Source organism: Perissodus microlepis, chromosome 13, assembly GCF_051167445.1.
Source record: "Perissodus microlepis isolate ML-2025 ecotype Zambia chromosome 13, ASM5116744v1, whole genome shotgun sequence".
Lineage (NCBI taxonomy): Eukaryota > Metazoa > Chordata > Actinopteri > Cichliformes > Cichlidae > Perissodus > Perissodus microlepis.
In genome coordinates, this window is record NC_140473.1 from 10824358 (window position 1) to 10852263 (window position 27906).

At 39.7% G+C, this 27906-nt stretch overlaps 1 protein-coding gene across 1 annotated transcript; it reads right to left on the minus strand.

Annotated features, from left to right (window-relative positions):
- Positions 1–646: 646 nt before the first annotated feature.
- On the minus strand, positions 647–27328 carry kif16bb (kinesin family member 16Bb). The gene is made up of 19 exons (XM_084949479.1): positions 27137–27328; positions 26996–27059; positions 26796–26903; positions 26526–26642; positions 25164–25261; positions 22072–22187; positions 21844–21986; positions 21443–21611; positions 20655–20774; positions 20335–20510; positions 20173–20232; positions 20024–20092; positions 13941–14060; positions 13771–13822; positions 13551–13688; positions 12139–12218; positions 9228–9316; positions 3882–3975; positions 647–3301 (listed from the first exon to the last, which is right to left on the minus strand). The coding sequence occupies exons 1-19, from the start codon at positions 27181–27183 to the stop codon at positions 1085–1087; spliced, it is 4077 nt and encodes a 1358-aa protein (XP_084805605.1). The 5' UTR covers positions 27184–27328; the 3' UTR covers positions 647–1084.
- Positions 27329–27906: the final 578 nt, after the last annotated feature.

Consider the following 27906-nt stretch of genomic DNA (forward strand, 5'->3'; position numbering starts at 1 on the left):
GAAAATCTTTTACATCCCCCGAGCTTTCATTCTGGCCCAATCCGCTTTGCTACAAGGTGTGAGGAGTTTGAGTCGAGCCCAAATCTCCATCATTCATGCTGGAGCAGACAAGGGGATTGATTGCACTATATTGCCCCTGCAATTTTCCTTCTTGGATGGGGTCACTCAGTCAAGAAAAGGAGCACAATCTTTGGCTTTAACCCTTGAAATGTGATTTAAACTTGAGTTCTTTCCCGGGGAGACAGCATGAGCAACCAATCTGTAATTTTAGTTCTTCTACAAGGCTTGTCATCAAGTGCACAGTGTTGACTGGCAGAAGTAAAACCATTGACCAATTGTACAGGTAGTACAAATACAACTTGACCTCAGAAACAGATTGCTCAGTTGCAGTGGAGACTCCTACATCCAGTGGGGGCACAGGCACAGGTTTATGCAAAGTAAAGAGACTGGGCCGAAAGTGAAAATGAGTGGAGACACAAAGAGCCAAAAAGAGATGATAGGAAGACAAAATGACAGACATTAAAGGAAGCAATAAAATGCATCAAGCTATTTTTGCTGTCTGCATTTCAAGTCTCAACCATCAGAGCTCAGCTGCATTTTAAGTGGTAAAAAAACAAACTCTGGAAGCATTGATTTTACTTTAACATATCCAGGGATTTATTGAAAAATATAAAATATTAGAATTTTGAAAATGAATAATAAATACACAAACAATGCAAGTCATCTTAAGAATTTGGTCACACGAGACATTTAAAAGCCTTCAAAAACATTAAAATGTCTATTAAAACAAATGAAACTGCTAAGCACACTTCTTTGATCTTCAGTGCTAGACCTTCAAACTATTTTTTTAAAGACATCAATGTAAGAAAGAAATTCAAGCGTTTTAAAGATAAAATCTTCCAAGTGCCAAAGTCACGCAACATTAATATCACAAACTTTAAAAAAAGCAAACTTCACATTTTCATTGTAATTTCATAGCGAAAAAAAAAAATGATTCTTTGCACTGTCTGCTTGGGATGCACTTTTGCTCCCTGTGAGTGAGTTTTCAAGCTGGGCTGTTCATTACTGGCCGTTCAGTCCTTGATCAGACATTTGACAAGTGATTAATCAGGCGGGCTGCCTCAGCGGAGCAACTGAAAGTTAATTTCCACACTTCTGCAAGCGGAGATGAATTTAAAGCATGTGCACTCGGGGTAGCTGCCTTAGTCACGCTTTCAGGGTGACCCCTGCCCTGTGCTTTTGCAAAGATTACATCCAGCCTGACAGGCCGGTTCTCGTTTTCGTCGTGCACCAGTATGCAGTGAACATCCGAGCACCACCGAAGAGTTAAGCCGTGGAAGTGGGGACGGCAGGGAGCTGTGGTGGCAGAGTGTGAAAGGGAGTGACAGACAGCATCCTCTCGTACCAGACCGAGGTGTGTATCTGTAAGTAAAAACTGAGCCACATGCTTACTGTGGGTACTAGGACTGATATGCACTGCTACACTTGTGTAAAGTTTCAGCTGCACCTCTCCCAGAGTGGTTTCGTGATTCATGTTACAATGAAGAAGGTATATCAGATCGGCAAGACTCTTCTGAAATTGACAGCAAACCCTTAAACCAGCATCCAGCAGCAGCTCAGGTACACTGACCCGCCAGCCTAAAGACATCTCTGCTAAGTTGCCATGCAGCAGTGGGTGCTGAGGTACCCTGCAGTCCCCAGGGCAGATGATATTAAGTATGGCCCTACACAGCAACTGAGTATGCTTTTGGCTGTAGGTATAGACAACAAGGGCGCTTTCTTCTGTAGCACTTATCAAACGCAGACTTTGGCCTGCTAGGCCTATCTGAATGTCCTTCAACTGACACAAAGGGAGGTGATGGAACAAAACTAAGAGACCAGATTCAGAGGTTAGTGTGTAAAGCGCAGATTCCATCAGGATCAAGAGGGCAGACTGCAGCTCTGGTTGGTTGCATTTAGCTACGTTCAGCCAGTAGAGAGTAAGAATCTTCTGAGTTGGGAGGCCTGAAGTGGAGATGACAGACTGTAGATGGTCCATCATGCTTTGGGGTGGCAGATTTTGTAGGTTTGCAAGGGAATCAGGAAATTTTATCAACGTTTGAATGAAAATTTGAACTGTTTTTGAGTTTTTAAGTTCACAGGTAACCTCTTTCACACTGCTGTGCTTCAGTTGCAACCGCTTTGTAATAAGTTCATCTCCTTGTTTCACATTACCATCAACCATGTTTCGTGTTGACTCCATATCCCACATACTTTCATTCCTTTTCAAGATATCCCCAGAGACAAGCTGTACATCATTTGGCAATTCATCAGCCTTACTCAGGGTTTGTGTTTGTGTCGGGACAGGGAGTTGTGCGTTTTCAGGATTAATGCAGCCTTGAATCATCTGAGCAGCCTCCTCAGACTGAAGGAGTTGAATTATATCCATCTGGACGTGCTGTATGAGAGGCAGCTCTTTCACCATGGAAAAAATGTGACTGTCCTTTAACAGAGAGAAGATAAAGCTGCTTCTAAATGTGGAGAAGACACGGCTGTCCCTTAAAATAGACAGAACACTGCTTTCTCTTACCAGAGAGATAAAATTGTTTGACCAGCGAGCCCCAACAGGTTGAAATCTGAATTCTGTGACTTGCTGCAATACAGTGGAAGAGCTCCAAAGCAGACGTCCTGCATCCTGGACAATCCAAGAAACTCTGCTGAACAAAGAGCTCAGCTTCAAATTCTGAACTGCAGCTGCTGCAGCCTTTGTCGCACACACTCCAGGGATCTTCTCTAAATTTTCAGATTCATCCATCTCTCCACAGCTACACTCCTTCGTGATGGTGGTTTCTTTGGGTGGACAAAAGCCTGTGTGACTGTCAAGAGGCTTTGTGTCAAGCTGAGAATGAGTGTTGCTCTGTGGGAGGATAGACATGGAGCTGGTTCCTCTGCTGCTCTGCAGGTGGGAGATGCCGCTTAATGAGCTCCCACCAGAGCGAGGTCTCCCCTTGTAGCAGTCAGTGCCATCATCTTGGATCTCATTAGCATTCCCCTCTGGCTTTGTGCCACATCCATCACCCAGGCCCAGGACACTTGTCTGCTGGAGGTTGTCATCCCCTGACCAGCCCTCTTCTCCCTTACAGCTTGCAACTCCAGTCCCACTTTGAGCTTTCCTCTCAGACCTGAGCCCAGGCCCTGATTTATGACACAAGTCCCTCTCCCGCTCCTGGCCATCCCTGGCGCTTACTCCATTCTGCAGGTTCTCTCCATCCGATTCAAAACTACCGTGTGAGATGAAACGTCTTCTAGGTAGCCCAGTGTCCTAGTTTACATTGAGTATGTGGAAAATAAAAGGACATTTTTAAAAATGACTTTCAATAAGCTCTCCTTAAAACATGTGTATTCATTTATATCTGAATCGAGACATGCATAGGAAAACAAACTGAAGAACAAGTGTACTCTCATTGCAAAATGCTTTCACGAAATGAGTGTCATTTTCTTTGAAACTTCTAAAGGAAAGTTTAATAGGCATTAAATATGTGCATAATAAAAAAGCAAGAGAAAGTATTTCATGGCTCATAAAAATCTATATTAAGCCTGGCTGGAGAGGGGGTGGATATTGACATTTGCCCTGACACTAAAAAGGGACTAGAACTTCAGTTGTACAGCGACGATGTAGCACTGCATTAAACAAAAAACTGCAAATCCAAGTCTCACTATTGGCACACTGTGTTTTAGTTTTAATACATTTCCTTAAACAAACAACAAAACAACTAAGTCATATCTAATTCCATGCAGAAATCAGCAGCGGCTTTATGACTAAATCCCTCCATTAAGTTTGACTGGGTTTTTTTTTTGGCAACTGCACAAAAAAAAATAAATATAAAAATATGCATACATACTGTAGTCACGAACGTTTTTGCTGGGGTAGGGGCAAGACAGATGCTTGAGGCTTTGGACATTACTTCTGTATTTTTAGCCGGATGGATGTGTTGGCTGAAGAGACAGCAAACATAAACAATATTCAAAAACTGTGTGTCAATGGGAGGATGTGGGAGCACAATACAGCTGCAGTTATACGCTTATGTGTTGCTAGGGTCTTTGTTTTCAAGAAGCAATTTAATTATTTGCTGTAGTGTCACACTGGAGACATCAGCTTGCATAGGAAAGACAAGGCTGCAATACCCTCCCGACCCTATCCTCACAAAACCCATCCATTAGATTTGAAAAGCAAACAGCCCAAATGGCTGGATGAGATTAGAGCCACTCGACTAGCTGTGAAATTAAATAGAATCTGTGCATGTTGATTTGAGGATTTACATACAATACTCAGCACTCCAGAGGGAGGAGCAGAAACCAAATATACAGCTGAGAAAGACTTCTGACAGTAAACACTGGCTTTGGCTGAGATTTGTATATAAGCAGCAGGTTGATGAAGGGTGCAAGTGGGAGCAGTAAAGCACTGACAGCATCAACAAGGGGGACACAGTGCAGGTCCTGCTGATGATTAAAGGATTTTTGCAGATCCTAAGGATCAGTAGAGAGGATGTCCTGTACTCTGCGATGTTTGCTCACCAAAGGAAAAAAAAAGAAAAAACAGGTACTGGGATTCCCAAGCTGACCACATTTTCGCAATCAGCGTTTCCTGCTGTTCACAAATTGTAGCTCACATGCAGAGGCTCAGAGTTCTGTGACATGGCTTCATAAAATCGGTACACAGAAACTGATTCATTAACACCACCACAAAGTACAGTTTGCCTCCCTGTTGCTTCCCTCTGTTCCTCCATGGCCTCCTAATCCTTGTGTTGATTGCGTTCCCCACCGTTTTCCTGGACCTGCTGCTATCCAACCCACAGGCTAAGCTCTGTTTCCACCCACGTAGTCATACAGACACCACCACAGATTTTATGAATTGTGATATACGAAGTCCTAGGTCAGTTGACGTGCACCCTGTATCAGATCTCATAGTATAATCTAGGTAAAAATACATTGTGCGGCCATTTTTAAAACTAAAATGTTCATTGTTGACTTAATGACTTAAAGTGAACAGAAGAACAAAAAATGAAAAAAACAAACAAACAAACTGACATTCAGAGCTAGACAAGTGTTAAGTTACACAGGAGCTCCCAAAGTGAAGAACTTTAACCAGTGAAATTATACCATTTCAGGTGATGTAAGCTCGTAATAGCAGCTTGTCAGTGGTCAAAAATGGAAGAGAGAAAAACGCTGGCACTTGGCCTTCTGACCAGAGATGGAGGATACTGAGAGGGTTGTCAGATAAGGGACTTTCAGAGCATAGGGGGCCATTAAATGTTGTTTCGGGTCAAACACCAGTTGGCTGGTTCCATCGCTGGAAGCGCTCACAGTCCAGACTTTCTGGGTTTGAAATGGCTGCATTTCAACTTGGACTTCAAAATTGTGGCTCTGCTACACAGTCCATTTAATAAAGTATGAATCAAACACAGTGGGGTCCCTTTTACAAGGGAAGGAGTGAGTCTTATGGGCATAGATTTATACACAATATGAAAGCATATGACCCGGCCTCTACAGGCAACATGGCCCTTTTCCTGCCTCTCCTAGGAATATCCATCTTATGTCTACATATTGAAAGCTCAAGTCATGACATTTACAGTGCATTTGGAAAGTTCTCAGACGCTTTCAATTTTTCTACATTTGGCCTCATCTTCAAATGGATACAGTCCATTTTTCTTCAATAATCCACACGCAAAGGGCTTTGAGCGTTATGCATATTGACACACCTTTAGTTTGAAAGACTCATTCTTCTCTCCCGAATCTTTCAAGTTCAGTGTGACTGGATGAGAATCACCAGTTCAGAAGCCTGTACTACAGAGGATTTGGGGTTTAGCAAGGAGAAAAAAAAAAAAAAAAAAAAAAAAAAAAAAAAAAAAAAAAAAAAATCACAACCACAGGTCTTCAGTACACCAAGTTACCATTGTGCTAACAGGGGTACAGCGGGGTAACTTATGCTGCAGGCCTTATCTGCTTCAGAACAAATTGCTTTTGAGAAGAGACAAACAAGAACGATATCACAATCTACGGACCAAACTCATAACATCACCATTCCTAGTGAAACAGCTTAGCCTGCTTACTGTTATAAATTCTATTTTTGTTTTCCCTTCTTTAATTGCTCTTGATACTTAATACTGCCACAACTGCAGATGAAAGAATAAGGCTAAAATGGTTTTACACCCAGTCATTTAACAGAATAAGCAACCATAATTACCCCCTTCACCACAGGTCTTAATGACGTCCTAATAAGTCTATTATAGTCAGCATTTATATAGCACTTTCCCAGTCTTAGCTGACCACAATGTTAAAGTGCACACATAATCATAAAGTGCCTTAATATTCTACAGCTGTACAGACCAACCACTTATAACCATCTTTGTGTAACTACCGTATTATATCCTTCCTTTGTTGTGCGGGCTACTAGACTCCACTGACACTTGGTTTTTCTCATCTGTATTTGGCCGTTTTGTTAGATTATAAACAGTTGGCCCCATAATAGATGGTGAGTAAGGACTTTGGTGCTCGTGGCATTCGGCTGTATTTTACCTCACAACAGGCTGTTACGTTCCTTTCAGTTAGGACTAAGTTCTCCATCTCTACCATAAAGGACTGATTGGTGAAGTGATGCAATGACAGTTGTCTCCACACAAACTCTGAAACATTCACTGTGACCACCGTCTTCCTGGCTGCTTGTCTAACCAAGCACATTTGTCACTTCTTCCACTGGAGAATAATAAAGACTTCAGCTTGTTATAGCCTGTTCTGTGCCTTTACACAAGGTTTAGGTGTATACTTTGACCTTGTGTCCCAGTTTGCCCTAAAACTTAAGACCTAAACCATCAAATGTGAGGTCTTTCATAAAAACCTTTCATGTCCGATGAATACAATCAAGCACAAATGGACTCTAAATTGTAAAAGCATCTCAAGGACTGCTGGTAGGAGGATGAATCAAAGCCCAAAGGATCTGAATAACCCTGTAAATTAAATATTTTCAGTATTTCTTAAATTATAAAAACACATGAACAGTTCTTGCTTTGAGTTTGTGCAGAATCGTGTGTAGATTGATTAACAGGAAAAATTAAATTAGACCTAATATTTATTCCAAATCCCTGAAAAGGCTAGTGAAGAGAGATTTTGCATTTTTGCTGTTTTTTAAAAACACGGGAGTAATTTTAGTCTTCAAACATCTGAACTGGCTACAAAGTCATCTAATTTTGTAGCCAATTTTGTATCATATTCAATTAGGAATTTGATATCAATGAAAGGACTGAGTTTGAAATGTTATTATGCAGGTTTGTCACAACATCTGGAGAGGTGATTTTACCTTATTCTTGGAGGCAAAGCCAGGTGAGGAAAACAAAACGATGTGGTGATGCATTAAGCCTCTTCCTGCCCAAATTATTAGCGCTCTCAAAAGTGTGCAATCCCACCGAAGCAGCCGAACAGACAGATTGCTTTTGGTGCAACAGAGCACCTCCCCTAGTAGCTGCAAGTCCTTTCACTGATGGCTTTTGTCATTCCCAGACCCCAACAGATCTCCAAAGCCAGCATTTGAATTTAAATGATTTGCTCTTATTTATTGTTCAGGATCATTTCCAAAATGACTCAGTAAAGTGAGATCCATTCTGTCCTTGCTGCGAGGGAGTTTCTGCTATGCAAATAAGAAGTAGAAAAAAGATTGAACACATATCTGAATACAAAGCAAAAAAGTCCTTCACTGAACCATTATCTTAACCATTATGCTCAAACAGTGCATATGGGCACTTTGCCAGGTGAGGAGGCGATGTTAAATACAATGAATACATCATTTAATATTTTATGATGCGTGTTAATTGACACCCAGAGCAGAACCCAATAACCAAAGTGTATTTTGCAATGTGCCTCATATGCATTGCATGAGTTTTTCCTTCTGTCGACAGTCTCTCTCTGATCTGCTGTGAACACTGACAATCCATCTCCACCACTCACCACGACTGACTTCCTTTCTCCCTTTAGCAACAGACCAAGTTTCTGATGTAGGATAATGAAGACACTATTCCGCCAACATAAGCCGTGTAGTAACCCATATACATGTGTATTCACCCTTTCATATCTAAATCAAACATCACCAGACCAGTGGATCGGGAAGCAGGTGTCAGACTGAAAGCAGTATTAATCACATGAGTAGGATGGGGATACTGCGGTGTGAAGGAAATTATGTGTCAGACAGCTCCACATGCTGTAAAACATCAGGGTTAGCAGATCATGAGACCAGGGATGTCTCTCAAAACGCTCAGAGTGTTAGTAGGTGGTGAATTAGATTTTGGACATTAATTCACTGAACACTGAGACACTGGCATCAATGAACACTCACAATTTCAAGGCAGTGGCAGGGCATGAAGATTTCACCTTACCAAACGCCGATAAACATCATGGTACGCTATTGTTTAAAGAAGGGGAAAGAGCTGCAGTGCAAGTACCCTTTTTTTTTGATGGCATATAGTCAAACCTCAAACCTGGTTAGCTATTCAAAATTAGAAACGAGGCTGCTATTTTGCATCACTGCTGCTCATTAAAACAGTCTTTACTCTACCAAATTCACAAATCAAATACCAATAAATGCCAAAAATATGATAGAAGTCAGAACGGTTTGAAGCAAGTGAACTGTACTTTAAAAAAAAGAAAAGAAATCAAACACCACTTGGATCATTCATTACTGATGATACAGAGAGGAAAGTGGGGAAAAAAGGCCTAACAAGAGAAGAATCTGCTGCAGATGGAGTAAAACAAGGGAAATTGCATAACTACTAATGAACATTAGATGTACCCCCCCCCCCCGCTCTTTTTTTTTTTTTTTTTTTTTTTTCTCCTCCCCTGCATTGTGGGAATTTTCAGGGGAGCTGAACTTCAAGTGTGTTGCAGTAATTTTGAAAATGGGACACTGGGCAGGTCACTACCTAGTGATCAAGGTGCAATTCTCGGACATGCCCTTGGTTGTAGGAGAGCTGCCTGCTCTGATTTCCATGGGCTCAGCAATAAGCACTACAGAATGGCTTTTTGTATGTTCCCACCTCTCCTCACAGAAATGGTGCCATGATTTATGGCTTTGATTTGGTCTGTGTGCCCAATGAATGCTGCTCAATAAGCAGGCACGTTGCGGAGATTGAAGTGGAATGAATGCAGTTATGCTGGGCTCACAAAGTGCAGAGAGCCATTACACATGTCTGCATATGTCTTACCATCGATTTTGCACCATCGCCTTGGACAAATTCTCAGTAGAGTTGGACGAGTCAGTCACAGATGGGCTGAACACAGATGGCAATCCACTCTGCAGACAACAGAATGACACAGCACTGAAATCTGCCTCGGTATAAGAAACAAGTGATAGCTGCCTATGTTACATTTGCATTTGACCAGAGGTTTAGTTGATGCGTCTTCATTTTTAGTGTTTGCAGAAATGTCTAAACAGGTAATAGAAAAATACCGTATGAATCCATCGCACATGGCTAAAATAAAGTGGTAGTACGCAAAGTATTTCATTCTTCAACACAATTTCCATATTTAGTAAAACTGTATTAATATTCAGACAGAACACTTTAAAATATATATATTTTTACACAACAGATACAGGCTACAGTCTAGATGTGCTAGCACATACTCAGACTAAGCGAAAGTGAAACTCTTGAGACCATCTCATTTAGAATCGATGTTAAAAATGAATGTTAAAGAGTCTCCTTGGAACCACAGCGGGGCCTGGATGCCGGTGCTTTACTTGGCTGTAATAGCGTGCCGCTTTCAATAATGCAAAGAGCAGAGAGCTGTCAAAAGCCAGAAGTACAACTGTGTCTAAAATGGTGTGTGAATCAATTTTACAACATGAAATGCTATAAAGCACAGGGTGCTCAAAGTTGCAGGCTTGACAGTCCCTTCACTGACAAAGTTGGGTTTTTTTTTTTTTTTCATCTCGTAACTTTACTGAGCACTGATACTTTAATAAAAGTTCCAATTTCTTAGTGTGATCATTTTAGCAACATTAACATTGTACTACTCATTTCATTAGAAGCTCAAAACACCAGGGTTGATAATCAATCACGCTTATAAAATTATTCATACCCCAGTTTATTTGGCTGAAAACACCAAGCTACAAATATAGTTTTCAATATTAAAGAGGCTCAGTGTATGGTGCCTTAAGTGCTCCATGGACAGCCTGAGAAACTCAGCCCTCTTCCACCTTTCCACTACATTAAGGTGGACCACATCTGACATTTCTTTAACTGTCCAAAACCCAAAAATGTGACATTTAAACACAAACGTTGAGAGAGAAGTTGGTGAAATGAGTGTATGCTTTAGTTACATTTTCAACACTTGTGTGTAGCCAAGTGCAACATTATGATCTTCTTGGAGACTAGGTCTGAAAATGTCCACTCAGTGTCATGACATCATGATTTCACTGTGCTATAAAGCTTTGAGTAGTGAGCAGCCAAGCAACATTACAGTCTCTCAGCGTCATCTAATGGTTTCAGAGCTCCTTTTGTTAACATGCTCCCCTAGTGTTTCTCATATAGAGGCTCACAGAGAATAGAGTCTTTATTTTACATATAGAAGGTAAAACACTGTATTCGCATTTTTAAATAACTAACCTTACTTTTCCTTTTTGAGGTGGTTTGAGTAAATCTGTGACAAAGACGTTTTGTCATATCTTGAATAGATGAACCTTGGAAACCTACTCAGCAGCAGCTGCACCATACAGGATTTTAACAAGAATCTGTAACACACCAGGACTCACACCACATTCAACTTCTAGCTACAAATGGCCGCATGAGTGAAATAACTCAAGCATAGTGATTCATTTTCAGATGTTTTTTCTGTTGATCAGCGTAAAATAAATCCCAACGCCTGCTACCATGTAAAAGACAAAAATGTCAAAAGGACTCTATGCTAATTGTACACTGTTCATTTCACAGCATAGCTCTAAATATATATGGAAAATAAAACGTAAATGAGAGATTGCTCTGTCATTTTAAAAGACAATTTATTTGTTGCCACAGTGTTGATGGTTAGAGTTGTTTTTAATTTACTGGTATTTATTTTTCATTCAGTTTAAACTAATTTAGCATCAGTATTTGCTGACTGTAGCTATATGCAGTTTAAAAATGTTCAGAACAGTGAGGATAAGAACTGAGCACTTGCAACAGACTCCATGCATATTCTGCATGTTGCATTTACAATATTTGGATAAATGAGATTTAAAGCCATATTGTTAAAATGTTTAGGTTTCATTTCATTAACTGGGATGTTTTTCACACCCAGTTTCAGTTTTTAGTTACAGTTGAATTAACCGTAATAAATTTGAACAGTAACAAATGCTGTGGCAGACTTTCAGTTGTCGAGTACATCCTTCTTGTTAACTTTTTAATTGATTAATAGCGTCAACTTTTTCTACTTTAATACTGGATGAAATGTATTCAAGTCTTCTTACATTTATTTTATCACCAACTAAAAAGATGCCTTCAATAGATTTTCTCAGGAATGCTTTACATTGTTTTCTCTGCAGTAATATATCAGTGTGTGCAGCATCCAAGAGTGTGAGGGAGTTTGTGCTTTCACACAATGCTTCTTTAAAAATACTAAAAGCCAAGAGGAAGCTGTTGCAAAAAGGACGAATAGCAGCCAGCTTTGAAAGGCACTGCACCTGGCCTCCTTTCAGGAACAGCAGGAGGCTTTTCTAGCGTGAGAAAGTTCTAAAGTTGGGAACATATTGCCCATGATATGAGCCAATTATTCAAAACAAAAAAAAAAAAAATAGAGTTTTATATAAACAAGCAAAAACCTGCTCCAACTGAAAAGCTCATAGTTAATATTCTGATCAAAACAAAGGCATATGGATCCCACTGGTGGTGCGGTGGAACTTTCTCGTGTAGATTTTGAACATGATATCAATATGAGTAATATTTGTCAAAGGTAGCAGGCATTACAGCAGGTAGTTATGGCAACAAAGAGCATGATGTTCACTTGCTTTTACAACATTACCAGCAGAAAATGCAGCTGAGGCACTTTTCCCCCCCAGAGACACTACACTTTAGAAAAAGTCTAGTAGTAGAAGACTTGGGATCTTTTCTGCATGCGGTGGTTTTTAGTATTTTACCATACCTGGTATTTCAGTCTAAGTTGGGAAGCAGTCGGTTGGTTAAACCAGAGTGTAGCTCCTTTTCCCAACTGTATGATGGCACCTAAAAGGAGCCCAAAGAGATAATACATGAAAAGAAAATGGGAAAATACCAATTAACTAGTCATTATGAACTTCATTACTATTTGGTGTCCAAAATAAATAAATAAAGAAAAATAATGATGCGATTCATAGGGAAAACAACTGGTACAGTCGAAATGACAGATGCTGGTGACAAATCTGCCAGGAAACCTTTGGAGGTGTGGCACAGTCTGAGTCTGCATAATGCATAATTTTTCTGTTGCCATGAGATTCTTCCCTTCGTTGTGGGATAGCAGTGACCCATATCTACACTGAACACTGGAGAAACTCGACAGAAAGCACAAAAGTCCCCCACACAGTTTCGTCTGGTGAGTTAATGAATTGCCATCAGGAACACAATCCCCAACATGATTGGCAGTGGACAAGACCAGGGGGATAATTTACCAGAGAAAATGGTCCAAGGAAACTTGAGAAGTCTTGTAAAGCTATAAAATTGAAGTGATATTGGAGTTTATATATATCAGACTCACGTTCATGTGGCCATATCCACAGATTTTCACGAGGTCTCTCCTGCTTTTCCTTCTCCTCTCTCAGCAGAGCGAATACTAATCTTGCTACTACTAATGACTTCTGACGAGTGACAAAGTACCTGGGAGAGCAGCCTGTGATGGAATCCAGCTGCTGTTGGGCTGAAAATTACTATCATTTGTTCAAGAAAATAGGTTCAGAGGCAGCCATTTCTGAAGGGGATATTGGATAAATTGAAATGCTTATAAAAGAGACTAGCATAGCCAGGCCCTGTGCTGCCTGGCTCTGTTTAAAGTTTTTATCTCTCAAAAGCCGAGCAACGGGGATGTGGAAGCAGGAAACAGTGAAAGCTCCCAGCCCTGGCAAGAAGTGCCGGCTCAGGGGGGCCAGAGTTCCAGCCCGGCTTGCCTCTGTCCTTTGAAAGGTTAATGTTCTGGCCCACTTCAAACCTGTCGGCCCTATCAACTCCATCTGCCAATTAAATGGAGGGCCTGGGGCTTTGTCTGGAGCTTTGTCCGGGGCCTCTCGCCCTTCAAAATGTTTAGTAAAAGAAATGGCATCTGCCCTATGGAGAGCTGTGTTCAGAATCCGCTCATGCCCCGAGTGCACGGCAGTAGGAGAACCGGGGAGATAAAATGGATTTCATTTGAAGATGTGATGCAGCGATCATATATAACTGCATTCAAAATGGATGAAAGTCGTATTGGCTCCCACAAGCCAAACAATTATGTATGAATGAGAGAGAAATCTTTTTTCTTATAGATTTCCAGCACCAGTGTTCATTAAAGAATGTCAAGAGTAAATTAAATATTACAGAACTGCTTACCCTGAGTCAGCTGGCAAGGATCAGTGACCACAGAGCCATTGACTAAGCACAGTGCACCATCCTGAGGGAACAGGGTTACAGTCCCAGCAATGTTCTCAAGCACACAATGCACACTGAGGAGCCCAGGCCCATGGAGCACTACAGTACAATTGTGAAAGTCAGTATAAGAAAGCAGCTGGCAATCTGAAGTAAGAAGCATGTCGTTAAAACCCCAACTCACCAATATCTTGGGTGCATGACGCTTTGCCGCTTCCAATTATGGTTCTGCCTTCCTATAGATTAGAAGATCATAAAAATACACAAAAAGTTATTGTGTGACAAAATAATTGAGACACTTTCCAATTAAATCAAGAGTAGTGCATAAATATGAAGCTCAAACAAACTATTCACTTTCAAGTAATAGAGGGCGATTCCAGTGCTTTGCAGATCTTCACCAACACCGATAAGGTGAGGCAAACAGCAATCCAACACCACTCCACTCCCCTCCTTCCTCAGAGTCACCGTCTCCTCCTACAGAGCACACGGGAACATACCACAAGACAAAAAGCTTATTTAATAGCCTGTAGCTGGAGTGGCATACAATATAAAATAAAAATGCTGACAGACATTTAATGGCAACCAGCAGAAAGCTGAATTCTTTATGACTGCTCTTCCTTGCCTGAAGGCCAAGCAGAATTGCAGCATTCCAACCATGTGTCACCATGAAACAGCAGATTGGCTACCGGCAAGAGAGACACTATAAATCATTTAGATTATCATGGCGAGAGTCAAACTGTACATCGTGATCAGCGAGCGCGACAGACGCAATACTGCTCACCCAAAACACACACACACACACACACACACACACACACAGGTGGGCATTATAACATGTGCTGTTGCCTTTAGTGGTACAGGGCAATCAAAATACTATAGAGCTTGTAAAGTATGTTGCCGTTACTTGAAGATGGCAAACCTCCACTGCTTTCATTTCAATTTACAGTGTTGCCCAAAGCAGTATTGTATGTAAGGTCACACTAAAGTGAATGCCTGTGCTTATTTTAGAATTTTTTTTCCACCATAAAACATTGCATGAGTCGGCACAAATGTAAAATAAATAAATAAATAAAAAATAAATAAATAAAATAAAATCACAAATCAATTAGTGAACAGCATTAAAGAAATCACCACACTTAACTTATGGATCATTACTGCACTGTAGTTATAGATAAAACATTAGTTAAATCAGAAGTCAAAAAATAAGAATTTACTTTATTATTTAGCAGAGGTATCCTTAACAGATTTTACAGTAATTTGATAGTGTTCTCTATGGAAATCCGATAGGTAGAAATATCAATTTAATCCTCAAAAGCCATTTCTAAAGCTCAGGAAAGCTACACTTAAAAGTCTGATCTGCTTCATATTCTGCTTCACTGCCTCCAGCAATTGTTGCAGAGGAAATGTTGCAGCATTAGTCAGACAGCTATACCGCATACGTGTCTGTCAGGCAGTGATATTCATTTTACTTTGTATAATTCCATTCTTTACTTGACTAAAAAGGTATGGTTCAGTTAAAGAAAAGCCCTGGCAAGCTGCTGACTGAGTAAATACACAGAGCAGTTCATTTGCAAATTATAAAACAAGAAATTTAACACTTTGCCTCGGATGAACTGTAGGTTTAAATGACACAGAACTGAGCAATAAAGAGAGAAACTCAGCACTCTAAGCGTTTAACCTTTTCCTCGCAGTGTAATGGCTGTTGCTCTTGAATAACCCAGAGTCTACCCATGCATGAGTGCCCTGTGACAAGTATCCTCCTGTTAAACTGGTGGACCATTGCCTCACATTGCCACGGATTAGGAAAAGTAACTTTCAACCTCATCCTGCTGCACTATCGAATAGATTGGACCGTGAAGCGAGAGACGCGTCCACCACCAGCACCACCTCTCTCATCGGCAGTTGCGAGATGGAAGAAATCCTTTTTTTCTAATGAAGAAGGAGAGGTATCGACCACAGCCCCTGTACTTAATTAAAAGGGATTTTTCACAGACTTCATTAGGAGGTGAGGAGCAGCCTGGCAGATTAATGCACTGTGTCCACTTTCCTCAGACACCAGGAACAGATGAGATCCTCTTATTTTCCCCTCACATTCACACACATAAAAGAGACGCTTGCTCCTCACCACACCCAGTCATTCTGTGTGTAACGCAAGGACACACTCTGTGTTCAGACTCAGGCAGCTGGTGAACATACTGTAATTAACCGTGGCCTAGACCAGCAGCCAGTCTTGGGCAGCATTTAGGATTCCATTAAAAGCCATCATTTGTGGTTGGGTAGAATTTTAATGGACTTTACAGCACTTTGACAGGTCAGGTTCCCGACTTAGACAATATGCATTTCAAAACACAGTCAACCAATCGTCTTTTCCGCCTTCTTTGTCAAGTGGAGTAACTTGCCAGAACAGTTTATGAAAAAACAAATGGCATTTAGATTTCTTTGTCACATTAAAAAGGTTAAATCCCAGATTGCAGTGTTTTTAAAAGTTAAAATGACATGTAAAAGAAAGGCACGTTTTCAAATGGCATAAAGCCTTTTGTTTGCAATGAATGCTAGTTAAGAATTGAATAAGAATGAAAGAGACCTGGCACCTCATTAAAAGTGATTTATTTTTAATATGCTTTGTTATCTGGGAGCATACTATATGTGAGAGCTGAATTTTAACCAACTGGTTATCAACTGTTGTTTTATTAGCCTGATATGCCTTCTAGCCATCAGCATGTGGTCATGCATTCATGCAGTCAATAGCTGTCACATGCAATGCTTTACATAACATGCTGAACTTTCACCGATTCAAGGAGACTGCAGCAACATTAACTGTTATCTTGCCAATATGTCAAGTTTAACTGATTTTAGGGACAGAGCAAGAAGAGTGTAGAGGTGAAGTCAGGACCGCTATAATAAAAACAGATTGTTATTTCCATCTGCATAATTTATATTTGGCAGTACGGCCCTCTCCTCCTTCCACATGCATAAATGGAAAGCAAAAGGTGGGGAGAGCAGCAGCAAGACCTGGCACAGAACGGAGCAAGCAAGTGTCAGACAATCCTGCAGTACCTGGAGTTGAGGTAGGTTGCAAAGTGGCTTGCGTGTTCTCCAATAATTTCAAAATAAAGATAACTAAATAAAAACTAATCCTTAAGTAAGAGACAAAAACTATCATGAAGTCATCGACAACAAAAATGAAATGAAAATATTCTGGAGAAATGAGATCCAATCAGAACTAATTAAGTTGTGTTAGAAAGGCAGGCCGGGTTAGTTCCCCCAGGCGCTATTTGTAAACTGTACAACTAGCTCCCATGCTCAAAGTTTCTCACGAAAACAAAATATTAACACTGGGGAGGAAGAGAAGTCATATGGACACTTTGCGTTTGATGTCAAGAAAAATAAGTCTTCCTGTAAACCCTGTGGAACAACACTCACAGGTCAAAGCAGAACAAACTTAAACACTTTATATTTTAAATCAACTTCATAATCAATGATCTCATGATCTCTGGTAAACTAAAAGAATTCAGATGCCTAAAGTACGACTAAAAAGGCGTTTTAACAAAAGGCTATGATTGAAACTGAATCAAAATTTGCTGACAAAATTAACACTGGTGGTTTGCAGGTGTACATTAATGCAATGAGCTAGCACTGTCATCAGCTGATTTGTCAGGAGTCAGTTAAGAACACCTTTGTTTGTTTTAACTATGCTCAGTACATAATAAAAAAAAAAAAAAAAAAAAAAAAAGAAGAAGGAAAATCAGCTCAGTTTTGTGCCAAGCTTTGCCCACATGTGAAGAAAGGCTTATACAGCTTGTGAAATGCTATAATAATTACATTGTGTCAACTGCTGACACTACAAATAAAATGCACATTAAACAGAGCGAGGCTCAGAGCGGGGTTTAAGTTGTGCTGTTGTGCTGATTGTAGCATGTCTGGGAAATGCAGAGACTACGACGATCAAAGAAAAGCCGTGGTTCATTTTATCTTACTGAAATAGAAGTCCCTCCCACAACACTGTGTTACAAGGGGACCCAAAAGGTTGGCTGGGGGAGCAGGGTGCAATTCTGCTCATGAAGTAGGAACTACTTACAAATATCTGTGCGTGTGTGTGTATATTATAATTTTGTTTAAGGTTTTTTTTTTTTCCCCCACCCCCACCGCCCTCCTTGCAGTAAAACATTTAACTTTACCCTCTTCCTGCCTTTTTTGTTCTCTCAATCTCTTGCCGCCTCCGTCTGGTAAGAGGCTGCTCCGGAATCCATCTCATATTAATTACTTTCTCTTTCCCACATGCCCTGTAACCAATCTGGGAAGCTGACGATGAATAACTTTGCATTCTAAATCTGCTTTGAATACAGAATTCAAAATTCTGTTTACACCGCTCTTGGTCAACTTGTCTCCTTAAGGCCTGAGCAGAAATTCTTATCAAGCTTTCAGCAACAGGATGAACTGAATTAAACACAAAATATATGAAACTTGGAGATGTGGAGAAGACGGTTCTTAAATTAAAAACCATATGCTAGATATACAGAACAGGTAATGTACATAAAACCCATTTCCAACCCTTTTTCCTCATATGAAACGTGTTGATGCCATACTGCATCTGCATTCAACCTTATAGCTAAAGCTTTTTTCCCCCTCCCTTAGGTGCTTTTGCTGAATTTTAAAATGACCATCTTCCATTTGCACTTGAGGTGCATCGCTGTACTGATCCTAGTACAGACTCCACCTCTAATATCTGCAGCATTCCATGCAGGAATCCCACTTATCATTTTGCACCCAGGCAGAATGCAAATGCACAAGAAGACAAATGTCAAATCCATAAAGTCAATCATCAAACACTTAGAGTTTCGCCAACACAAATGTGCCTACTGGTCACCAGTGCACTGGCCTTTTCACCTAGGTGTCACATTGTATCATGCATTTTAACCAATGTGTCTACATGAATGAGCACAGCTGTTTAAAAAAAAAAAAAAAAAAAAAAGGATGGGTGATGTTGCCTTTGCATATTCGAGCAGTGATAACTTTATGCTCAAACAGATTTATACCACAGTAACTCTAATTAACATGCTGGACAGACAGAAATGAAAGTACCATATGTCAATAATCAAGACCTCTTAATTAGGATCCGTGACAGAAGCTAATGAGTTCCAATACATGCCCGGGAATAAAAGGGCTGTCAAACCACTAAATGTCACCTACTAACCACCATCTGAATAGAATGTTAATTATTCACCGTACACATATAGCTGACATTCATGTTCATGGTATTTAAATCCTTACACAATGTCCTCATAAAAGCAAAGTAAACCTCTTACTTTGCTGCTGCATTACTAATGGCTGACACACACATATTCAGACATCACTTAAAATCTGAAACAACAAAATAGCTTAACGCCATGAAAAACCACTAAAAGGAACGCATTAATAGCACGTATAATGACAGAGACAAGAGGTCACGCCATACTTTTCATGACTGGCACGCTTCACGGTTGAATGCATAATGCAAGACGCTTCTTGGCTGAACACAAGGAGACCCAAACAAACGACATTTGGTGTTTTTTGGGAGGTCGGGCATAAACTCAGAGGAACAGAGTTAAGTTTCATTTTCGGCTGGCATTGCTGCCATTTTTTGTTTCACCTTGGAGTCTTTCGAAGCTGCTGCCACCCCATTTTTGCCTCAGAAAAGTCATATTTGTTGAGGGAGAAGACATATCTGTTCTGTTTCTCTTTGTAAGGCTCCCCAAACACTGTTGCAACCCAACTTTACAACCATTATACGAGCTCCCCTTTTGGATGCCACTTGCATCCAAATAGATGTAAAAATTTTATTTAAATGCTAGACTGAGTCTACTCCCTGTGAAGCAGTTATTCACAAGACTTGCAGTGACACCAGCTGGCAGGATCTCCTCACTGCAAGCAGTAAAACCTACTAAAACTGCTTTGGGGAGCTTGCTGCTTTGCTGATTAATAGTGTTAAAAACCTTTTCTATACTCTGTGCCCTCCTGTTCTAATCACATATTTTTCTGCTCCAAACTTTAAGTGGAATCTTTTTTATATCTTTCTTAACATAATTTATTATAACACAAATAATTCCAAAGAGCGACATAGAAAATTAGGTAAGCAGCAAGGGCGCTTAACATTACTCTTAAACTGCTTCACATTTTATTCTAAAGTGTTTATCCCAACTCTGTGCAAAAGAAAAGCAGGTACAGGGGTTTGGGCTGTCTGTACATCTGATTAAATGGAAGAACTACAACAAACCCATTCAATGGAACAATGCAGGGCAACAAGTACTTCTCTCCGGTCTTATTATCCTCTAGCTCATATCCAAGAATCAAATATAACCCGCTGGCATTTGTGAGTCAAACAAACCAATGGTAAAGTGGCCCCGAGGATTCTCAAGCAGACATTCATATTTAAATGCATGAATGAATCATTTTTGTACCTGCAGAATATTCAGTGTCTCCCTCCATGTGCTGCTTCTGTTCTTGGTCAATGCTACTGCCTGGAGGGACTGCAGAAATAACAGGTTTATTATTTACAAAAGGGAACTTCAAAATGCCTTTCATTTCTATTCTGCAGAGGATGACTCACCTTTGTCTCATTCAGCTCCTCCTTTACATCCACAAAGGATAATGGCACCTCATGCCCAACCTAAAGTAACAGCAAGAAAACAATACAACCTACAATATAAGCTTTGAACAAGAAACACTATAAGATGTTTATGACTCCTGTGAATGTGAGCATATGCAGGACCTGAGTGGCTTCTTTTAGTAGTTGATTGAGTTTGGTAACCTCTGACTGCAGTTCCCTCATCACCTTCATACTGCCATTATCGTTCACTGTGGGAGAGTTCACTATGTTTTTAGCTTGACTGGCAAAACGCAAAGTGTTCAGGGTCTCCATGTAGTTCACATCAGCAGGAGAAATGGCTGCCGGGGGGGGGGGGGGGGGGGGTCATCAAGAAGGGACACATGTTCATGAGGAGTGTGAAAACAGAAGATGGAAAATAAAAGAATTATGTGGTTAATAATGCTTCCAATATCAAAAACAGGTAAGAATTAAGTAATACATACTTGCTATCATAGTAGTCTTAGAGTTTCCACCCAGGCTGTCTTTTAGCAGCCATGTCAGCACAGAGTCTCTGTAAGGAATGAAGATCTGTTTTGTTGTTGACACTCCTACACCAAGGTCAGCTGAGAGTATCAAAAACAAAAAAAGTACTCAGTCAAATACTAGAAAGGTAAAATGTTTCATCCACAAGTTGTATATAAATTCTGAGAACTAAATGCTCACTACTAAATATGTATTCTTCAGAAAAAGGCATCTAATTATCAATGGAATATGCATTTCAACCATAATTTCAAGGGTCGTTTATTTTTTTGTTTTGTTTTTGTTTTAAATTACTTGACTACTTAAAAGATAAATTCAGCCAATGTGATATCCCTCACTGGTCAGTGAAGTTATGTCTAAGCATATCTTGCTTAATATCCTTTTTTAATCCTGTAATTGACTGTCATTTGCAAAACAAATATTATGTTACAGTAAATAAACCTTGAAAGTAAAGACTGAGACATAAACCCATCTAAAGTCTTTACTGAGGTCACCGATCAAGGAAGCATCCCACAAACATCTCAACAATAAACCTCATTTAAAAAAATAAGCAGAGTCGCCCTCTGCTGGCCATTGTAAAAAGTATAGGTCTAAGAGCCCTTCTGCTGCACAGCTACATCCATCTTTCATATAGATTTCTATGTAAAGAGTTTGATTTGACAGCTAAGAAAAAAAAAATTTAAAAAAAAAAATAGGGTTGTAAATAGGTCCCAAACAGTAATTCCACAGCAAAATGACTGACTGCCTTTACCTAGAGCTGAGATCACATGTCCCAATGTGACCAGAGATTTGTTTATGTCGGCACTTTCCTTCAACCTGCCTCCTACTGTGCGTGTGGGATCAACTTTCTCGCTGCCTGCCAGGTCTACCAGGTGGATCTTACTCACTGTCTCGTATAACGGTTCTGCATCACACCACACCTGTCCCAGGAAACCAAAAAAAGGCAATATCACAGAAGAATATACTTCCGTGTATAAGTGATATCACAAACAGAGAAAATGAAAGCTTGTGAAAAATAACACCACAACAGATCAGGTCTCATTATCTCATAAAAGTCTCAGTGTTTTTGGGGGACGGCTTTTGTTAACACCCAAAGATCTCTAGCAAACATTTTACTTTGGCCAAATTCAAACATCAAGCACTGTGTTTCACCTGGGTGAACATTATGGTGAAGATGGCATGGGAGCGCTTGCTGAAGTCATTCACTCCCCTGCTGGCTGTGGTGCGCTTGGCATTGCCGAGAATGATCAGGCCCTCCACTTCACTGTAGCTTTGTACTAAATGCTTGGACAGATCTATGAGTTATATATATTTTTTGCATCAGATTTTATGCAAACACAGCTAGGATGGACATAGAATACAGGATAAAAACAGTCTTACTCTCTACATAGGGACCATGCCTAGGATGCTCCCTCACGCTCAAGCCCCCATCATCTGTAGGTGATGCACTCTTTTTGAGAAGATCCCGCACCCGCTCATTGCAGATCTCAAGATAGCTGGTACAAAGATAAAAATACAATGTAGAACCATGATTTATTTTAAAAAGGTGACAAAGATGCAATGGAATATCTGTTTTCATTGTTAATCTGCATATTGTGCTACCAAATACCAACAAAGTTACTATTAACTCTCTAAGAAAAGAGATGCACAGTGAGGCCAAGTGGTTGTTCTTATGGCGTTCTGCATGTACTGGCAAAAGAAATAATGAAAAATATGGAAAGCAGGTTTGACAGAGTGCTTTAACCTCCTAAGACCTGAACTCTTCCACGGCATGCATTTTTAATTTCTCTTTGATATTTGGGCTGATTGGGACCTGATAAATATCAAAACAAAGAATTACCATTTTTTTTTTTTTTTTTACCTAATTTTTGTTTCTGAGAAAAATCAGAGCCACATATGAGGATATTCATTTGAAATTTTGATAGAACAGTGGCAGTATAATGTCCTGGTTAGTGGATATCAGGCCCTTGTAGAGCAAAACTGAGTATTTTGGTCTAAATAACCCAAAATGTGATGTCCACATATGTGGACGCCAGGTCCTAAGAGGTTAATTAAAGTTATGGTGCATCTGTGCAAGACGCAATGGGACTAGTGTCTGATTCAAAAACAATGTGGGGCATAAAGCAATTAGGCTTCAGAGAAGCATGCATGGCAGTAATAAAATGGGAGGAACCATGCCCTGCTAATGTAGCCGTGTATGTTTTTTCCCGGCACAGGGCTGAGAACTCAGACAGCAAACTTAGCATTTTGTTGTTGATGTTGTTTTATTTTTATGTATTCTGAGGAAAAAACAAAGTCAAGCTCTGCAGCTTCTTTCGCTTATAAAAAAAAAAAAAAGAACAAGTACAGATGTGTTAATTGTCAAATGTTGTACCTGAGTCTTTTTAAGATATTCTAAAAAAAACACGGACAAGCAAACGCGATCAAATAAAATCCAATTATAGAGTTAATTTAAACGCAAATAATGTGCCAGCAGCGCACATGCAAACAGATGGCAAAACAATGATTTCAAAGTAGTTTGACTTAAAAGCAGCAATCTAATCTCGTAACATAATAATTTAGGGGAACAGCTGGGACATAAAACACACTGTGATGAGACTAGATTTCATCTGGGATTTTGAACATTACAGGGTTATAGCAATAAAACTTTCTGCCCTTTTCTGGTTTCATTACATTTAGGCCTTTCAATTTTTCTAAATGATGTGACTGTTCCAGCAAAGTGAGAATAATGATGAACGGGAATGGGTTTTTTACCCTTTATTACTGCTGGCTCATTTATATTCTACAATCAAGAACAACTCAATAAGAATCATCACGGCACATCACTCTGACTTCTGAGTCGAGTTACCATCGGCTAAAAACAGACCTCTGCACAAAGTACATAGTTTCATATAAACAACAGGAAAAAGTCTGTATCCAGATGCGCTCCAGCAACACCAGTAGTTTTATAAAACTGTTTAATGCTCAAAGTCTTTTTAATATCATTTTAATTCACTGGCCTCCATGTCTCTTGTGAAACAGCATTGCACACGTTTTTGCTTCATATCCTTCGTTCTCCACATTCTGCATGATAATTAACCTGCCCAGCAAAGCAGAACCACCTCTTTAAATTTGTTTCCCTTCAAACTGGTTGACATTTCTCTCTGAGATTAATGCTTATATAAAGTTTCATTTCAATTCAACTCAAGCTGAATTATATAGCACCAATTGACAAGAGCCATCTCAAGGTGCTTTAAACTGTAAAGATCCTACAGTATTCTGAATAAAACCACGGCAATCAGACGACTCTTTATGAGCAGCAATTTGTGACAGTGGGAAGGAAAAAGTTCTTTTTAACAATGAAAGTTTTAAACCTAATCTTAAAAGTAGAGAGGGTGACTGTCTCCGGAACCAAACTGGGATCTGGCTCCGCAGGAGAGGGGCCTGAAAGCTAAGGTGCTACCTCCTCCCATTCCAGTTTAAGAAACTTAACAACAGCAAGTGAGCCAGTCTGAGAGCAAAATGCTCTATTGGGATAATATGATGGTATGAGGTCTTTAAGATACGATGGGGCCTGATTATTTCAGACTTTATATGGCAGGGGAAGGATATTAAATTCACTTCTGAAGAGAACTTAATATAGAGGAAATGTGCTTTCTAGTCCCTGCCAGTGGTCTTACTGCAGCATTTTGAATAAACTGAAGTTTTTGGTGGAAATTTTTGGAACAACTTAATAATGAATTACAGCAGTACAGCCTAGAAGTAATAAATGCATGAACTAGTTTTTTTTTTTAAGCATCACTCTGAGGCAGGATCCTTCTAATCTTAGAGATATTACACAAATGTCAGAAAGCAGTCCAACATATTTAATTTTTGCATTGAAGGACTACAAGATTCCTCAAGATTCCTTTTTAGGGCCAAATATTGCAACACTGGGTTTGTCTGAATTTAGAAGAAAATTAAATGTAACCCAGGCCTTGATGTCATTAAGCTAACCCTAATAACTGATTTTTGTTATCTGGTCTCATGGGTAAAGAAAGCTGGGTACCATCTGCATGGCAATGAAAACTTATGCTATGCCTTCTAATGATACTGCTGAAGCAATTTACTGAAGCATGTATAATGTAAATATAAATGGTCCCAGCACAGAACCCTGGGGAACAATGACCAAGCTACATGTGTTAAAGACTCCCAATTTACATGCACAAATCTGCTAATGAGTTCCAATCTGACAGATTTAAACCATTGGAGCACATTTTCTTTATTATCAATGCTGTGTTTTAATCTCTAATAACATTTTGTGGTCAGCGGTATCCAATGCCACACTGAAGTCTGTCAGGACAACCTGAAACAAGTCCACTGTCAGAGGCTATAAAAATAATAAGGAAAAAAAAAAAAACTTGAAGGTCCATCACTGACAAAAAATAAGTTTCTCTCTACTGAAATATGATTTCTGAGCACATGTTTTAAAGTTAAGTGTGATGGTTCTTTACCTGACCTCCGTGTGGAACATCACGGCGTCGCTCTTGCTCCTGTGAGATATCTCCCAGAACAAGCCTTCACAGATCCGTGGGATTAAACCTTTATCGTGCTGACACATTAGAAAGGAAACAAGATGATACAGACACTTTAAAATGAGAATTATGCTCCTGCTATGCTCTTTTAATTTGGGTGTCGTACTATGTAATGCTGTGCCATGACCACAACTCAGTATATGCAAAGTCTGCTGAATAACACAAACAGCTCATCCTGATATAGAATTACTGAAGCATAAAAGCAATTCCAGTCTGAGCTACATGCCCTCTTGTTTTAATTACAAAGTAACAGATAGTAAGCATTAAAAGCCATATATAATTATCTGGGATGTTGACAGCAGCTCTGGTGATGACCTTGCAAAAGTCTCCTGGTAGACAAGCTGAAACCTCACTGATAATGTGAAATTCCCATTGCTGCGCAAGGTGAGGAAAAAAAAAAAAAAAAAAAAAAGCGGTGGGTTGCTGGCCTCATCAAATTTTCTGATTAGTAAGGAGAAACAAACACACCTGATGAGGCCGCTATCAGCCAGCCTCTAATGCGGAGAGAAGTCAGTGCTGTGTGCACAGTGGGGTTAGCACTACTGCAGTGTTATCTGTAAAGAGCTGTGACATCCCATAATTCCCTGATTATGGTCGGGTTTATTTACAGGTCACATTCGGCATGCATTTTGAAATGAGACGTGAAAATTAGGCCCTGTACCTCGAATAAAAACAAAACTAAAAAAAATGAAATGCAATTTTTCACCACAAATTATTCACATTATTCTGGTAAAAATGGACAAAAAAAAAAAAACTGAATGAAAGGCATGCACCTTCAAAAAGGGCTTATCACAATTATTGATGGCATGTCGAAGAACAGACTTGAACCATTGACTCCTACAGTGAAGGGATTCAGTCCCTATCCACAGGGCACGATGACTCACAGAAACAGTGTGAAAATGAATGAATGTGAATAGTACGCTGTGACCTTTACAGTTACCAGCTCTCAAACTAATTCTATGTGAAAGTTTGGACTGATGTGTGTGACAGAGCTCTCCATCCCTGTCATCATAATGAAAGCACCAAATAAGCATCTTTGAGATCCATGGTTTCCCTCAATTCGACTTTGAGAGACTTGAGACAATATTAAGGTACCGGGACACCACAAAGACACTTAAGGTTGTCTTTTTTTTTCCCCTTTTCCTTTTTTAATTTGTCACCTGCCAGTAGATTGGAAGCTAAAAAAATACATTTTAATGAAAAAAAAACCCCACACAAATCATCAATAAATTGCATTTAAACTTTTGTTACAATGTTTGCCAAGTTAATAGAAGACCTTACTGAAGGACCCATCATAGTGTAGGACTTCCCTGAGCCTGTTTGCCCATAAGCAATCACGCAGGCATTGCAACCCTCAAATGCAGCTTTCAGGACTTCAAACCCCAAGTCTCGGAAGATCTGAGGCAGCAGAGAAAAGATTATTTAAAAATGAGGAAAACGCAGCGAGGAAAACAGTTCTTTCACACTAAAGTCGTGGTCGTTAACCTCCACTAAAGGTTCACAAGGAATATAAAATCTCTAAACAGGTGAGATATTGAACAATCCAGATACCTTCTCCTGGGATGCAAACGTGGGACTTCTTCTGTCAAATGAGTCATATGAAAAATCATATGAAAAGGTTTTCCCTACGCCCTTGAGCTCGTCCCCTCGAACGGTGGGCTAAAATTATAAACGCAGGTACCGCTGACTTTCAGTAATAACTTCATTTACTGCAGTATAGTGCGTTTCATTTTGTGATAATAGACCTATACCTTTTGAATGGTTGTTGTCTTCTCCTTCATATGAATTATCACCTTCGAGGATAACTGCTTTTCTCTGTGAAAAGCGTATGGGGGTGACACACAGCCCATTTTGAAAGCTTGGTGGATAATAAAAGAAGTCATTCTCCCTACCTTTTGTTCAATGGACGGACTCGGACTGCTACTCGCACTGAAGTCATTATTAATATTTGAAAAAGAAATCTGACAAAACAATGTCCAGCCGCTTCCTCCACCTTTCTTTGTGCTTCTTTAAAAGAAACGTTTGGATATCTGTAGAAGTTTTCACTGCTAATTATCACACCTGAGGTTTGCCCTTGTTTTCTCCATGTACTGCACAAACTAACCGCTAGGGTGCACCCCAACTAAATTCTTTTATTTTTGCTCCCTTTACAAATAACGTGACTGTCTGATGTTCTTTAATGAGGATCAGTCAATATTTATGCATTTAAATGAGACTTTAACTGAGTTTCAAGTAGTTTAAATATCTAATAAATAAAACAGTAAATAAATTCAATGTAAAAACACGCAGGATTTATTTGATAAAACCCAATACTTTCTAAATGGCTAGAGGTGAACCTAAGGTGATTTGAATGAGGCAGTTGTAATTGCTCCAAACGAGACTCAGGAGTTCAGTTTATTTTAGCCAACAAAATGTTTATTTAAATGGTCAGGGGAAAAATACGTTGAGTTACTTTAACCACTTAATGAGCTGTTACACGCTAGCACAGTTAAAGGAGTTTAATAAACGCCTTATTTGAAATTATAATCAGTAAGAATAAACGCATTTAAGGGTGTTTTGTTTGAGGAACTGAAGGCCGTCGGTAGTTTAAAGTCAACGTTCGTTTTTCTATTTTTTTATATGTGACATGAATGTGGCTTTTTTTTTTTTTCCTTTGACAAGC

Excerpts from the sequence above, each read along its gene's own strand:
- kif16bb (XM_084949479.1), bottom strand. The coding sequence starts at position 27,183 with ATGACTTCAGTGCGAGTAGCAGTCCGAGTCCGTCCATTGAACAAAAG. Across the intron at positions 27,060-27,136 it reads GTCCGTCCATTGAACAAAAG|AGAAAAGCAGTTATCCTCGA; the intron begins GTAGGGAGAATG and ends CGCTTTTCACAG. Across the intron at positions 3,302-3,881 it reads CAAAAACGTTCGTGACTACA|GACACTGGGCTACCTAGAAG; the intron begins GTATGTATGCAT and ends AATGTAAACTAG.